The 17,557-nt window shown below is 38.4% G+C and overlaps 1 protein-coding gene across 2 annotated transcripts in view; it reads right to left on the bottom strand.

Annotated features, from left to right (window-relative positions):
* Nucleotides 1–17,557, bottom strand: part of LOC114643000 (tudor domain-containing protein 10) — a 142,298-nt gene that overhangs the window by 72,025 nt on the left and 52,716 nt on the right. Inside the window, exon 4 of one of the 2 annotated variants that reach the window (XM_051923257.1) lies at nt 10,028–10,187. The exons of the other annotated variant lie outside the window; for it this stretch is intronic. Coding sequence (XP_051779217.1) covers nt 10,028–10,187 — 160 coding nt within the window. The remainder of the gene's footprint in view (nt 1–10,027; nt 10,188–17,557) is intronic. 2 annotated transcript variants of the gene reach the window in all.

Here is a 17,557-nt window from a genome sequence, read left to right as displayed (position 1 = left end):
AGTTGTTACAGTGTGTCAATACCTACCGGATTTTTGTTTAGTTTAGTTTTTATATTTGATAATTCTGTGGTTTATCTGGTTGCTGATGATGACCTTCTCCAGCTGGAAGCTTTCCACAATGTGTATTAATAGACTGCTTCTTTGTAGCAGGTTTACCTGGATTATCCTGTTTGTCATACTTCATCCAGTTGCATCGATATTCCAATACATGGCAGCAGAATTTCCCAAACTTCGGCTTCACACCTCTAAGCCACCATCGGTACTGTATCAGCACCTAGATATTCTCTGTCATTCTCAACGTAATATGACCTAAATCAAACCCACTTCATCTCATTTCACAACATTAAGAATATTGATTTAACTGACTTCTCCATTTGAGCTAACCGCCTAGCAGTGACAATTTATTTATACCAGATGAGCTGGTTTCCCATTACAATGATAGACTATACAGTCTTTTAAAGAACTTTTCTCATTTGAAAACCCGGACTGTCTATTTCACCCTCTCTGCCCCCTGGTTTACTCTGGAATTACACCAACAGGAAGCTAAAGGTCTCCGCTTGGAATGCCTTTATACAAAGATGGGACTTCATGTTCATCATATATATTCTTATGGACAAGACGTGTTATTATAAGGATGCTCTCTCTTCTGCAAAAACTACATATTATGCAACACTAATTAGGTCCAGTGAAGAGAATACTAGGGCTTTATTTTCTACTGTTAATAGCACTCTACGGCCACATGACAATCTTCCATCTCTACAGTATTCCGCTGGACTGATCAATGCAACTCTTTGTTGACCTTTTTTAATACTAAGGTTGGAAATATGCACCAGCAGTCTCTTTACGAAACCCTGCACATTGAACATTTTATGTTGCTCCTCTTTTTTTTTTTCTAGTTTTAAACTCCCAACTGCAGAGGAAATATCTGGTATTATTAGAAAATCTAAACCCTATACAGTGGTGTGAAAAACTATTTGCCCCCTTCCTGATTTCTTATTCTTTTGCATGTTTGTCACACAAAATGTTTCTGATCATCAAACACATTTAACCATTAGTCAAATATAACACAAGTAAACACAAAATGCAGTTTTTAAATGATGGTTTTTATTATTTAGGGAGAAAAAAACATCCAAACCTACATGGCCCTGTGTGAAAAAGTAATTGCCCCCTGAACCTAATAACTGGTTGGGCCACCCTTAGCAGCAATAACTGCAATCAAGCGTTTGCGATAACTTGCAATGAGTCTTTTACAGCACTCTGGAGGAATTTTGGCCCACTCATCTTTGCAAAATTGTTGTAATTCAGCTTTATTATTATTTTATTATTATTTAGGGAGAAAAAAAATCCAAACCTACATGGCCCTGTGTGAAAAAGTAATTGCCCCCTTGTTAAAAAATAACCTAACTGTGGTGTATCACACCTGAGTTCAATTTCCGTAGCCACCCCCAGGCCTGATTACTGCCACACCTGTTTCAATCAAGAAATCACTTAAATAGGAGCTGCCTGACACAGAGAAGTAGACCAAAAGCACCTCAAAAGCTAGACATCATGCCAAGATCCAAAGAAATTCAGGAACAAATGAGAACAGAAGTAATTGAGATCTATCAGTCTGGTAAAGGTTATAAAGCCATTTCTAAAGCTTTGGGACTCCAGCGAACCACAGTGAGAGCCATTATCCACAAATGGCAAAAACATGGAACAGTGGTGAACCTTCCCAGGAGTGGCCGGCCAACCAAAATTACCCCAAGAGCGCAGAGACGACTCATCCGAGAGGTCACAAAAGACCCCAGGACAACGTCTAAAGAACTGCAGGCCTCACTTGCCTCAATTAAGGTCAGTGTTCACGACTCCACCATAAGAAAGAGACTGGGCAAAAACGGCCTGCATGGCAGATGTCCAAGACGCAAACCACTGTTAAGCAAAAAGAACATTAGGGCTCGTCTCAATTTTGCTAAGAAACATCTCAATGATTGCCAAGACTTTTGGGAAAATACCTTGTGGACTGATGAGTCAAAAGTTGAACTTTTTGGAAGGCAAATGTCCCGTTACATCTGGCGTAAAAGGAACACAGCATTTCAGAAAAAGAACATCATACCAACAGTAAAATATGGTGGTGGAAGTGTGATGGTCTGGGCTTGTTTTGCTGCTTCAGGACCTGGAAGGCTTGCTGTGATAGATGGAACCATGAATTCTACTGTCTACCAAAAAATCCTGAACGAGAATGTCCGGCCATCTGTTTGTCAACTCAAGCTGAAGCGATCTTGGGTGCTGCAACAGGACAATGACCCAAAACACACCAGCAAATCCACCTCTGAATGGCTGAAGAAAAACAAAATGAAGACTTTGGAGTGGCCTAGTCAAAGTCCTGACCTGAATCCAATTGAGATGCTATGGCATGACCTTAAAAAGGCGGTTCATGCTAGAAAACCCTCAAATAAAGCTGAATTACAACAATTTTGCAAAGATGAGTGGGCCAAAATTCCTCCAGGGCGCTGTAACAGACTCATTGCAAGTTATCGCAAACGCTTGATTGCAGTTATTGCTGCTAAGGGTGGCCCAACCAGTTATTAGGTTCAGGGGGCAATTACTTTTTCACACAGGGCCATGTAGGTTTGGATTTTTTTTCTCCCTAAATAATAAAAACCACCATTTACAAACTGCATTTTGTGTTTACTTGTGTTATATTTGACTAATGGTTAAATGTGTTTGATGATCAGAAACATTTTGTGTGACAAACATGCAAAAGAATAAGAAATCAGGAAGGGGGCAAATAGTTTTTCACACCACTGTACTTGTCAGTTGGATTCACTTCTTACTCATGTGGTTAAATCTGGTTTGCCTTCTCTTTCTTCTTTAATAACTAATAACTATCATACATTCTTCACTTTTATTTGTTTATCTTTCAAAATGGCTGCAATAACTCGAAGAAATCTGGTGCGACCTAATTAATTATCATCTGATTTCAAATTTACCATTCCTTTCAAAAACACTTGAAAAAACTGTTGCCATGCAGGTTTACTCTTACCTTATTGACAACCATTTGTTTCAACACCTTCAGTCTAGTTTATGTCTGTTTCACAGTATAGAGACAGCCCTGGTCAAAATCACCAATGATCTGCTGATGGCAGCTGACTCTGGGCTGCTAACCATACTTGTGCTCCTTGAACTGAGCTCTGCCTTTGACACAACCTCTCATGATATTCTCCTACAGAGATTAGAATCAATTGGTATCACAGGCACACCAAATGCCTTGTTTAAATCTTACCTCTTGGATCTTATTCAGTTTGGACAGTTAAAAAAAATTCAGATCATAAGTTTGCCTAGTTGCTAGTGGTGTACCCCAGGGCTCCGTTTTAGGCCCCCTAATTATAAATTTACCTCTTGGTCATATGTTTAATAAATCTGATATTCATTTCCACTGTTACGCTGATGACCCTCAGCCTTGTCTGTCTACTAAGCCTTACTCCACACTTGCACCCTCTTCCATCTCTAAATGCTTGCTGAAAGTTAAATCATGGTTGTCTGCTAACTTTCACAAATTAAACAGTGATAAAATAGAGGTTCTTCTGGTAGGAAATAAAACTGTTTTGGGCAAATGTGACAATATTTCTCTGACCATTGATAATTCTCAAATCTCTTCTTCCTCTCAAGTTAAGAGTTTAGGTGTCATTCTAGATAGTACCTTAAAATTTGAAGCACATAATCACTTGGTCTGCATATTTCCATCTATGTAATATCAGTCATCTATACTTGTTTCTTACAGCTAATAGCACTGCTATTCTTGTACATGCTCTGGTTATTATCTCTTGATTATTTTAATTTTATCCTCTCTGGTCTTCCTTAAAAATTCCTCTACAAAACTCCGACTGGTTCAGAAAGCTGCTGCTTTCGTATCAATACCAGAACCCCTTCCAGAGAACACACTATTTCGGTCCTTCACTAACTTCACTGGGTCCTTGTTAAACGCAAATTTGGCACCTCCATATCTCTCTGCTCTTCTTAATATCTTCTACTCCTTCCCATATTCTTAGATAGTAGTCAGGCGGGCAGCAAGTATAATAAGATTAATAGAGGAGGACTAAGGGGTATGGAGCTTTCAGCGAAGTTGCACCTCTACTCGAATTCATTCTCACGAGACATCTGTATCATTAACTTTCTTCCCACGCTTAAATCCCATCCTTAAAATAAATCTGTAAGCTTGCTTATTTTGTTTGATATAAATTATTTACTTTAAATGATGTATTAACACTGGTTTAACTGTAGCTGTAATATTTATTTTATATTGTGATAATTGTTATTAATATGCTTTGTGAAGTGTCCTTGAATGCTTTCAAAATAAATAAAAGTTGTCAATTAATCTTAACCATTCAAATATACAGTGCATCCGGAAAGTATTCACAGCACATCACTTTTTCCACATTTTGTTATGTTACAGCCTTATTCCAAAATGGATTAAATTCCTTTTTTTCCTCAGAATTCTATACACAACACCCCATAATGACAACGTGAAAAGTTTACCTGAGGTTTTTTCAAATTTATTAAAAATAAAAAAACTGAGAAATCACATGTACATAAGTATTCACAGTCTTTGCTCAATACTTTGTCGATGCACCTTTGGCAACAATTACAGCCTCAAGTCTTTTTGAATATGATGCCACAAGCTTGGCACACCTATCCTTGGCCAGTTTCACCCATTCCTCTTTGCAGGACCTCTCAAGCTCCAACAGGTTGGATGGGAAGCGTCGGTGCACAGCCATTTTAAGATCTCTCCAGAGATGTTCAATCGGATTCAAGTCTGGGCTCTGGCTGGGCCACTCAAGGACATTCACAGAGTTGTCCTGAAGCCACTCCTTTGATATCTTGGCTGTGTGCTTAGGGTCGTTGTCCTGCTGAAAGATGAACCGACACCCCAGTCTGAGGTCAAGAGCACTCTGGAGCAGGTTTTCATCCAGGATGTCTCTGTACATTGCTGCAGTCATCTTTCCCTTTATCCTGACTAGTCTCCCAGTCCATGCCGCTGAAAAACATCCCCACAGTATGATGCTGCCACCACCATGCTTCACTGTAGGGATGGTATTGGCCTGGTGATGAGCGGTGCCTGGTTTCCTTCAAACGTGACGCCTGGCATTCACACCAAAGAGTTCAATCTTTGTCTCATCAGACCAGAGAATTTTCTTTCTCATGGTCTGAGAGTTCTTCAGGTGCCTTTTGGCAAACTCCAGGCGGGCTACCATGTGCCTTTTACTAAGGAGTGGCTTCCGTCTGGCCACTCTACCATACAGGCCTGATTGGTGGATTGCTGCAGAGATGGTTGTCCTTCTGGAAAGTTCTCCTCTCTCCACAGAGGACCTCTGGAGCTCTGACAGAGTGACCATCGGGTTCTTGGTCACCTCCCTGACTAAGGCCCTTCTCCCCCGATTGCTCAGTTTAGATGGCTGGCCAGCTCTAGGAAGGGTCCTGGTGGTTTCGAACTTCTTCCACTTACGGATGATGGAGGCCACTGTGCTCATTGGGACCTTCAAAGCAGCAGAAATTTTTCTGTAACCTTCCCCAGATTTGTGCCTTGAGACAATCCTGTCTCGGAGGTCTACAGACAATTCCTTTGACTTCATGCTTGGTTTGTGCTCTGACATGAACTGTCAACTGTGGGACCTTATATAGACAGGTGTATGCCTTTCCAAATCATGTCCAATCAATTGAATTTACCACAGGTGGACTCCAATTAAGCTGCAGAAACATCTCAAGGATGATCAGGGGAAACAGGATGCACCTGAGCTCAATTTTGAGCTTCATGGCAAAGGCTGTGAATACTTATGTACATGTGATTTCTCGGTTTTTTTATTTTTAATAAATTTGCAAAAAACTCAAGTAAACTTTTTTCACGTTGTCATTATGGGGTGTTGTGTGTAGAATTCTGAGGAAAAAAATGAATTTAATCCATTTTGGAATAAGGCTGTAACATAACAAAATGTGGAAAAAGTGATGCGCTGTGAATACTTTCCGGATGCACTGTATGACATATATGCTTTCACCACATTTTTCCCATTTCAGGGGTTACACTCATGAAGATTAGTTTTCCTATAAAACCTAACAAATTACACAAATTTAGCATTTGCATATTTGTTTTCAGCAAGATAGTATGCTATTTTGACAATATTCCTAGCTGCATATATCCACGTGTTTTCTGTTAACACAGTACACATATAATAAGGAAATGTCCTTTGTGCTTCAAAACATTGAAACACTAAACAGTTTACGTCTTGGTATCAATAAATGGAGCTGATCATTTCATCGCCATTGTAGACAAGCCAAATGGCCACTTTGTTAGAAACTTGCCATTGCTTGCTACAACTTAGTGTTGGGTGATTAAATGATTTCAATTAACAATAAAACTTATTTATCCCACATTGAAGTTTTAAATGTTGTGATGCCAGTACAACCACCAATCACGATGCACTTTGCAAATTTGCCCATCCCCACAAAAAAGCTATGTTGTAAACATTAGCAACGTGGTCGGTTGTTTGGGAAATATGTTGTGCAATGAGGACATCCTGGTAAGTGAAGCCGAGGAGAAAAATTTCTTAACTGCTCAGGTAGAGATAATACCAAAGAAAGGCCCCTGTTTGGAAGTGGTTTAGCGAACTCAAATCAGACAAAGCACAAATAAAACCAGCATACAAGACAGGTCCCAACAAAGACCAATACAATAAACCTATTCTACCACCTTAAAAAAATACCACCCAGTCGAATTTTCTGAATGTCAAAAAGAACCCTTGAGTGATGTTGCTAGCTAGCCTTTGAGCAGCAGTACTGTTCCTAAACAGCAATCAACTGTGTTGTCATTTGTCACTATGACCTTACATAGTAGAACAATCAAAAAAGCATCAGGACATAACAAATGTGGTCACTTACTTCATGGTGAAGGACAGGATGCCAGTGAGTGTTGTCGAAAAAGAAGGCTTCAAGAAATCTCAGAAAAAAAATCTACTTGAGGTTTAAACTCCCTGGCCGAAAACATTTTTCTCCAGATGGTGTTTCCGTATTTTTACAATGAATGTTGGGTGAAGTTAGAAACTACGTTAAAAGATGCGAGATACTTCTCCAATACGACAGACTTATGGTCGAGTCAGACATCAGAAGCCTTATGTAAGTCTTACTATTTACTATATTGATGCGGAATGGAATTTACAGCGCAAATTTCTGCACATTGCATATTTTACTGTGGATAACAGCAGAAATGGTGCACAATGGCACTCAAAGACACCCTGTCATCCTGGAGGCTTAGAGAGGACCACCAGGCATGTATTACTACAGACAACAGAGTGAATATTGTCAAGGCTGTGTCGATGAAATATTGGACTTGCCTTTACTGTACAGTTACTTTTTCATAATTTTGGTATCAACTTGGTAATGAAGCATATGTTTCTGTGAGATCCTAAACTCGAAATGAAGGTGGGTATAAGAACTGGTAAGGGGCTAGGTCTAGACAGCCTTACTCTTGAATTCTGTACTGCACTGAGCATTCAATTGCCTAAACATGCCATTCCTTAGAAATCACAGATGCATAATTGGTTATCTTCAGGTGTCAACCTGCAAACAACAAACACTTATTTTTATATGTCGTTATTTTACAGGATGTAAAAGAATGTGTCATCCTTGCCTAGAAATGCAACAAAAATATTTAGATTAAGGATACTAAAATACAAGAAATTCAGTAAACGATTTGTCTAAAGAATAAGAAACATGTAGATGTCTACACATAATTCTAAACTCAAGGTCAAATTACAGCAGCTCAAAGTGGCAGATTTAATATTCAGCATATATTTTTATGTATTCTACAGAGCACTTAAAAGGATAGCAAGAATATTCCACATTTTATGCTTATGTAGCTGTTTGATGCTTAAATGTTGGGAGATAGGGATTCAAATGTGCAGCATGGAACATCCCGTTTTCATTTAGGATGCTGTACTTTTTTTTTTTTTTAAACCCCTTTTTGCCCTCTCAATGTGTTGGATGCTCCATGCTGGGAGCAGCACAACAATAGACATGAAGTGGACTATAAAGCAGCTAATGACGTGCATCTACGTCTACGGTTTGAATAAGAGAATAGATTACAAATGAATCTGAACTAGAAAAAAACTGTAAGCAATAAACAGTTCTTATTTTTACATGTGTCACCTCTCTTTATAGCACATGATAAGAAGTAAGTGAGCTGGGTAAGGGATGGCTACACTTGACAAATATTTATCATTGGAAAAACTAATCCACAATGAGAAAAAATACAAATCAGTTAGGGGTGATGGGTAAGACAGACATTTAATTAGAAAAAGAAGCTATACTGAAATCTTGTTTTCTCTGTAAAAAAAAAGTGGTTTGACAGAGAGAGGCTCAGCTATAAACCTCTTTTTTATTCTTAAACAGTTTTCACCTTTAAATTGGTTAAAAGATTAAATTTATTCACATCCTTAAATTTAGTCAAGGACTAGTTTTAATTCAGGTTAAAAAAAAAAATCAATATTTGCATCATATCTTAAAATTAAAATAAATAACTACCCAAATTACACCGAGATAAATTAAAGAAAGTATTCTATTAGTTGGTCAGAGGTCCCACAGACTCAACGTTAATGTACAAATTTAGACCAAACTCATTTGTAAAAAAGTCCAACGTTGTTCTCATCTCAAGAAGCAAAGTCAGATAAATCTTGATTTTAAAATAACATTATCTGTAAAATAGGATGCTCTTTGTAATTATACGTACAGTGGAACCTCGGGTCATGAACGTCTCGGACCACATACAAATCGGGTTACGACCAAAAAGTTCGCCAAACTTTTGCATCTGTACACGACCACACACTCGGGTGACGATCAAGCCAGTTTCCCTTCCGGTTCGTAAGCGCCGATGATTTCCACACATGTTCAGTCTCTCCCTGTGCATTCCCTGTGCAGTGAGCGAGAGAGAGCGCGAGCGAGAGAGGACGAGAGAGACGGCTGGCCGCGTAAGGCTGAGAAGGCAGTTAAAGAATGCACCGGGCTTGTTTTTAAAGAGACTGCTTCGAGCATTGTTTAAACCTCGTTATATTTAATGAAGACTTTTTTTTATTGGATTTTAACCTCCACTTCACTTCTGTTTTTATGGGATCATTTATTTATTGAAGGATTCTGAAAGCACTGCACTTTATTTAATTTGGACTTTGTTTTTGATTGTTGTTTTGTTGATTTTAATAAAAGCACTTTTTGCACAATCCGATTGCTCCATTGTAGTGCCTCACTGTCGTGCTCATCGGTAACATTACAGATTGTGACGGGTTTAAGGGCTTAAAAATTTTTGTGCTTAAAAAAATCTTTAAAAAAAAATATTTACATACAGTTCGTACAGTCTGGAATGGATTAATTGTATTTACATACAATTGGGTGAAATTACTTTGGGTCACGACCAAATCGGGTTACGACCAGAGTTTTGGAACGAATTACGGTCGTGAACCGAGATTCTACTGTACTTTTCATGATAATGCAAATATCAATACAAAGTTCCATTAGTTTGATAGTGCATACACATAATTGTTTCCTCAATCCTGAGCTCAAGTCTGCTTTAAAAAAACATTAACATGCTTCTTGTATAAGCTATGATAGAGTGTAAAACTAGGTACAACATGATAAAGTGGTGTCTTCTGTGTTGATTCTACTCAAATGTACTAGACTTACCAAACCTGCTTAATCCAATTCAGATCTAAAGAAGAGCCAGAGTCAATATTGGCAGCAAAATATGACTAGGTACAGGAGTTGAACCAAGGAAGCTTGACCCTTAAGAAACCACTGCATTTTAATATGAAAGACTTCAGAATTTCAGGCTTACCATTACGACAAAAGAAATAATCAAAAATAAACCACAGCATACACTGTAATAGTAAAAAAACATATGTTAGTTATAATGTATGTTTGAAAATACTGCATAAACTAAAGTATTATTAAAACATTTAAGGGTATTTATACCTTTTAAGAGATAAAGAAAAAGATTAGCACTGATTACCTGTTTTATTGTGGAGAAATGATTGATCTGCTTATTTTTTTCAAGGGAAGTTTTTATACTTTTTCCGACATTCAGCTTTCGTCCACGATACACTGTACCATTCAGTTGAGATACAGCCATTGAGATATGTTTTTCAGTGGGCACCTCAATAAAGGCAAAGCTATAGACAAATAAAAAAGGCTTTGTAGCAAACAGAACATTTATGTAATTGCAAAGTAAATTTTTTTGAAATTTTTTTTTTTATTAGACTGTACCAAGATTTTATGTTACATGGGCAAAATTTTGTGCTTTTTCTAAAGTGTTAAGATTTTCATCACCATTATAATTTAATTCTGTTTTTCCAGCTATTTCTGGTTATCACTCTTATATATTTACTAATCAGTGGGTCTGACACGGATGTGGTTTCAGTCTTTCATCATTCAGCATCATTGTTTGCTCTGCTCATTTTTAACTGTCATTATTAGGGCCTAATTAAGACAATAAACTACATAGAACAAAGAAAATTAAAACAAAAACCACAAGAGACAGTTAAGCATTTAAAACTAGAGCAAAAATGCAAATATTTCTAAATGTATTATAAATGTAAGTACAGCAATCCCTCCTCTATCACAGGGGTTGCATTCCAGACCCCCCCCCCCCCCCCCCCCCCATCGCGAAAGGTGAAAATCCGCGAAGCAGAAACCATGTTTATATGGTTATTTTTATATTGTCATGCTTGGGTCACAGATTTGCACAGAAACACAGGAGGTTGTAGAGAGACAGGAACTTTATTCAAACACTGCAAACAAACATTTGTCTCTTTTTCAAAAGTTTAAACTGTGCTCTATAACAAGACAGAGATGACAGTTCCGTCTCACAATTAAAAGAATGCAAACATATCTTCCTCTTCAATGGAGTGCGCGTCAGGAGCAGATAATGTCAAAGAGATAGAGAGAAAAAAGCAAACAATCAGAAATCAATAGGGCTGTTTGGCTTTTAAGTATGCGAAGCACCGCTGGACAACGCAGCTGCTAGGAAGGGAGCAATATAAAGGTAGCCTTTCAGCATTTTTTATAGAGGAGCGTCCCTATCGTCTAGTGGTGCAAACAGCCCCCCCTGCTCACACCCCCTCAGTCAGGAGCACAGAATGTCAGAGAGAGTGAGAGAGAGAGAGAGACAGAGAAAAACAAACAATTAAAAATCAATATGTGCCATTCGAGCTTTTAAGTATGCGAAGCACCATGCAGGAAGCATATCGCTTGACAAAACTGCTCTCTTCCTTGCTGGGCTTAAATGTGGTTATGTGAAGGTAATCTTTCAGTGCTTTTTGAGGAGTGGCCGTATCTTCTAGGGGTGCGAACAGCCCCCGTGCTCACAATATATTTGAGGAGTTTTACTTAATACATAATACATGCTCTGATTGGTTAGCTTCTTAGCCATCTGCCAATAGCGTCTCTTGTATGAAATCAACTGGGCAAACCAACTGAGGAAGCATGTAATAGAAATTAAAAGACCCATTGTCCACAGAAATCCGCGAACCAGCAAAAAATCCGTGATATATATTTAAATATGCTTACACATAAAATCCGCGATAGAGTGAAGCCGCGAAAGTCAAAGCGCGATATAGAGAGGGATTACTGTATTACACTTCTGTGCTTTTCTGAATGCAGAATATTAGGTGACAAAGATCAGCTAATTAAATGAGAAACTATGTGGTGGGGTGATATCTTGTAAATAAGCCGATAAATGTTTTGTATGTCTTTATTTGTAAAGTCAAACAAAGGAAATGAAATACAGTGGAACATCGGTTTGCGAGCATAATTCGTTCCGGAAATGTGCTCGTAGTCCAAAACACTCGTATATCAAAATGAATTTCCCCATAAGAAATAATGGAAACTCAGATGATTCGTTCCACAACCCAAAACTATTCATATAAAAATGATTAATACAAAATATAAAGTAAAAATACATAAAACAAATTAACCTGCACTTTACCTTTGAAAAGAATCATGGCTGCTGTGAGTGAGTTTCTAAACTCTTGTGGAATTCCACCCAACGGGACGACATGCAGAAGAGTGTCCTAAAGCAATCGCAGTCTCCCAGGGTTGTAGCAGTTCGCCGTAAAAGCGAATCTGAAAAGATAGCGGACATGCTATAAGCGCCTGCTGTCGATGGGTGATACAAGGAACATTATAAATGCGCAGGGCACAATACTACTTGGCCACGACCCTACCTGACTGCTGTGTCTGTGTATAGGAGAGTGGTAGATCCTGTTATAATAAATAACCGCGCTGTTGCCATTTCAACCGGAATAAAGCTGGTGTTGCTAAAGTACTGAGACTCAGCTTTGTGTTTTGGGGTGCAAGATGGGGATTCGCACGTCACAGCGCGCACACACACACGCACACACACAGAGTCACAATGCTGTAGTAAACAGTATACACTTGTACAGATGTTAACTATATGAGTGAGGCATGCCGACTCAGACGGAGAATACGAGACGACTGCCCACAATCCGACAGCGAGAGAGAGAGAGAGAGAACCACCATCAGCTCAGTTGTGATCACATGACGCTCAGCAGACAAAGCGTATACATACTACTCATATTGAAAGATCTCGCTCGTTTATCAAGTCAAAATTTATTAAAAATTTTAGCTCGTCTTGCAAAACACTCATAAACTGAGGTTCCACTGTATTAGTATTTCAAAAGGCATGTTTTATTTCACTGATGAGAACAGTAGTGCTTTGGTGTCTAATTAACCAACCACAAATTCTTTAGGGGTGACTCAAGATGTGATGGAGTTGGTGTTGGTTGTCCCAGCCAGTTTCTCAAGAGTGATTCAGTGTAGGACATTCTTATAAGCCATCCCCCGTATGAAGGCCATAAAACTACATAGCTGGCAAGCTTCAGCTAAACAAAATGGTATTAACAACTTGAGGGTAGGTGTGAAAGGTAGGATGTGCACCCATTGGTCTGAAGTATGTCTGTTTGGGATTGGTTGTATGGTTGCCAGTATTCACATGTACTTTGCTTCATCATTATTACTTTATGAATATTATCAATAATACATTATTAAAATATGTAACTTAACTCCTACTTGTCCTTTTATTCTAGCTAATCCCCTGAGGTTATAGATGTAGAAGGGAAGGTGGGGAGAAGTTACAAAGTACAATACCTTATAAACAATGGTAAGTCTATGGGATTTGAGGCACTCTGATTAAGTCTACACAATAAAGAGTACAAAAAGGGAAAGTAGAGTAATACAGGATTCTACCAAGATAAAACAAATTACAAGGAAAAAGACCCACTGAAGGGGAAGCTGGTTGGAGCAAAAACCTGGTCACAGTGGGTCCAAAAGACTTTGGTAACTGCTGCCCTAAAGGACACTCATAAATCACTATAGTTTTTGTTGTTGATTTACGTCAACACAACTACTAGTGCACTGCTACATTTGGAAGATTTATCATGTTGTTCTACTGTTTAATTACCTACACAAAAAAGGGTTAGTTAAAAATGCAACCAACTTCTTAGATTTGGACTTGATCAAAGGGGGAATAATTAGCATAAAAGGGCTTAAAAGTTCTCAAATAATTAAAAGAATTTGAGTTCAACATCGTAAGATACACAATGGATCTGCTGAAAGTCCTTTTAGTACTGCTGATGCTCCTTGTATTAGAAATGGCCAAAAAAGAAACCTACAGTAGTCTAATTATTTCCACACTCCCATCATAAAAAAACACATTAACCATCTAGGCTGTAAAGATTGGTTGTTTAAGTAAACAGACATACTGGGTTTAATCAGATTATATAAAATGAGATCACGGAAATGTAGATTGGTTGAGTAATTATATACAGTATAAACACCTATTATGTTTTGCATTTAGAAATCTTTGGTAGAGGACTGCAAAAAACAGTTGGTGTAATCTTGTATGTGTGTGTGTTGCCAGACAGCCATGGAGGGTTCCTGCCTTGCACCCACTGCTGCACTTATTAGGATAACAAGATGGAGGGGAACGGGTTTAAGAAAAACATAGTACAGTTTACCCCCAAAATTCACAGGGGTTACGTTCCTAGAGCACCCGTGAATTGTGAAAAACTGCGACTTTTGGATGTGGTTAAAAAATGCCTTTTAAATGCCTACTTTTATAGTTTAAATCCTAAATACAGTATGCCCCAAAGCACTTTAATTTCGTTGCAAACTCAGCTTATTACCTAAAAAATTACCTTAATACATTATCTAAAAACAGAATGTAAAGGTAAACCCATATACTGTACAGTACTGTACTGCTATGTGTCCCGTGGTGCTAGAATGTAAAATACCAATGTTACCGCTATACATATAGTAATTCATGCAAGTGCACTTTTTTTTGGTATGCGCTGTCGTTTTCTTTGTTATAAGCAGAGTAAATACATAATTTCATTTAATTAAAATACAGTAAAATGTATGGGTACTCACCAATGATGAATGACATTTATGATGAAGTAGCTGTGCAGTACGATGCAGAGGATTTAAAACTCCTCGGGTAGCGTTTCTTCTTCAGGCACTTCAGGAGGAGTCGCATCTTTGGACGGGTCTTCTTCTGGTGGGGTTTTATGCTGGCTTTTCTTTATAGGTTTCAGGAACATTGTGATGGGAAGTTGCTACATTGTCTCCTGTAGCAAACTGCTGGTACAATTTCCGTGCTTTCTCACGGATGATGTTACCTTCCAAGGGGATGTTCTTTTTCCTGCAGTCAGTGATCCACAATGCCAAGGCAGATTCCATCCTGACTATATTTTTATTCCTTACGGTCGTTACCTTTTTGGCACTATCATAGAAACGTACAGATACGGTACTCCAGATCGCTGCTTTGTTCTTCTTTATGTAGCGTGCGGTGCTTTCATTAATGCCATAGTGGCATGCTACTGCAGCATAACTTTTTAGTTCCCTGAGCAAATCCAGTAGTTCAACCTTCTGCTGGCGCTTAGGCTCAGTGCCAGCAGCTTTAGGAGGTGCAGGGCGATTCTGCGACATCTTGTGTGTTTAAGAATAACAAAATGAATACAATAACAAAATGGAAAACACAAAGATACTTAGCTGGAGTTGCGTCACAGGGCAGCAATCAATCAGCTGCAAGGAGAAATGAATAACACTCTCGGATTGGCTACTTTCACCATCCCAAACCGTATTTCCCTCAGCGCTGGTAAACCCAATCACCTGGAGACTCGTCTATATATATTTTATATATATATATATATATATATATATATATATATATATATAGATTAGGCTTTCAAATATCAAAGAACAGACTGAAAAAACTACTAAATATTCATCTAATATGGTTATTTAGATGTTTTAAATTACAGTATATATTAAGTGTGAAGCACAGTAAAATTAACTTTACACATTTAGAGGTTGCGATAAATCACACACATTAACAGTGATTAATCAGCAGCTCCAAGATATAGATAAAGTGGACCACCAGGGGACACACCTGCCACCCCAACCCGACAGACAAATGCCAGACACTAGTGCAAGCAAACAGTTTATTTTCCTTTTTCTTCCCATGGGAAATGCCTTTACCAGTTTCCCACTGGTACTGCACGGTCACAAGCACTAAATACAGCTCAGCACACATTTTTTTCTTCTCGTTCTCTCAACTCCGCTCCTCCTGATGAGCTTCATGTTCTCCCATTTGACTCTGGCTCCTCAAATGGAGTGCAACAACTCCTTTTATTCAGCTCCTGGGAGTGCTCCAGGTGGTTCATCAGTATTTCTTAGAATCACTCCCAGGTGTGGTGGAAGTCCACTATAGGGCTCTGCACCTCCCCCTGGCGGCCCCCAACAGGGCTGTACCAAATTCCAGCTCCCAGCATGCCCTGTGGGAATCCGTGGTGCCAAAGCCACACAGGACGGCTGCCCTCTAGCGTCCCAAGGGAAGTAGTGCCTCGGAGATGCTCTCTACCTGGGTCCTTCCATCCAGCTGGCATCCTGGCTGGCTAATGGCTGAGGCCACCCATCACAATATTTATATATAAAATAAAAGGCCTGGGAAAGTTAAAGTTATTAATTTTTGCAATTAATGTGGTCTCTTTAATAAGTTAAAAATTTTGATCACATCCAGGGCTGGCTGTGGTGGGCAGTACTTTAGTCAGGGTGCCATTTTCAAGTATTTATATACTACCTTTAAAAATTTTATGAAATATTCATTTAAAGGTTTAACATTACACAGTTTGCAACAATATGCCACATGTCAATACACAGAACTGGTGTTCATTTTTTTGATTTAAACATATTGGGTGGGTGGGGGTTCATGGCAGTCCTGGTGAAATGCTACAGAAAAGCTGTGAAGGTAAAACTTACATCCTCTTTTCTTTTTCTATTTCATGTTTCTGTAAGAAGATCAAATCAATGTCATATCACATACGTAAGTGCTAAATAAGTTATGTTTGAGTGGCACTGAAATCAGTCTCTAGTATCTCTGTATTTAACTCGCCAGTTTGCCAGCCAATTTACAGTGCTGACTGCCCAAATATAAATGACAAATAGTAGTGTAATGATTATCCTACAAAATAGTAGTGTAATGATTATCCCTCCCTAAGATTCAAGTTTGCAATATTTTCGCTGATTTATGCAAAGAACACAACATAACCATCAAAGTAATGCACAATGTCATTTTTTAAGCAAGATAGCAGCTACAGAGATCTATTTTAGTATGACAAGAGCAAAGGTGTAGATATAGCAGAGTTTTCCAAACATTTTTTTTTCCTGTGGTGGTACACATTTTATAACACACTTGATATAAAATGCAAAGGTGACTCACTCATTCACTCACTTACTTACCAATAAAACACTATTTCCAGTTTAGTTACAAAGGCAGAAATGTATACATCTTGGGCACTAGGTATCCACTAAAAAGGACATTTCAATATATTAGTATTAAGGAGTAAAACCAACCCCTTCAATAGAAAAACTAACCACAGCAAAATTTTAAAAATGCTTTGACTAATTTGATTGAAATTTGGTGATGGTGACATTACTGAAAAAGAAAATTGCTGAAACACGCTTTTTTATTTGTCAATGCATTTTTTATTTAATGAGATTTATTAACATTACATATGCTAACATACTCTTTATGCTGCGCTGACGAGAGTACACGCAAATGAAGGCTTGAGCAGAAGTGATTGACGGGCCACACAAATAGTATCATTAACAAAAAGGAAGATGGAACAGTGTCCTGGACAGGCAAAAAGAAATGATCATGTTGTGAAATTTAAAAGAAAAGTTTGGCGAAGTTCCTAGGAAGCCGCAAGGCTCAATGGTTAGCAACTGCGGTTTTTTGTTGCTGACTAGCGGCACTCTTTGATGTGAACTGGCTGTTATCTTGGTTATTTGCTCCATCAAGCTCCAACCTCTGGTTGCAGCACTGAAAACTACAAGAAGGGTTACTCCCCTATCGCTCTATAGATAGATAGAACTTTTTTGTGCACAGGGGGAAATTTGGCTCTTTACAGAAGTTCTTTAAATAAATACTTAAACCGGTAGGTAAACAAACAAACAAACAAGA

This window comes from Erpetoichthys calabaricus, chromosome 2, assembly GCF_900747795.2.
Source record: "Erpetoichthys calabaricus chromosome 2, fErpCal1.3, whole genome shotgun sequence".
NCBI classification, from domain to species: domain Eukaryota; kingdom Metazoa; phylum Chordata; class Cladistia; order Polypteriformes; family Polypteridae; genus Erpetoichthys; species Erpetoichthys calabaricus.
Note: the sequence above shows the minus strand (reverse complement) of the source record. Positions and strands in the feature narration are given on the sequence as shown.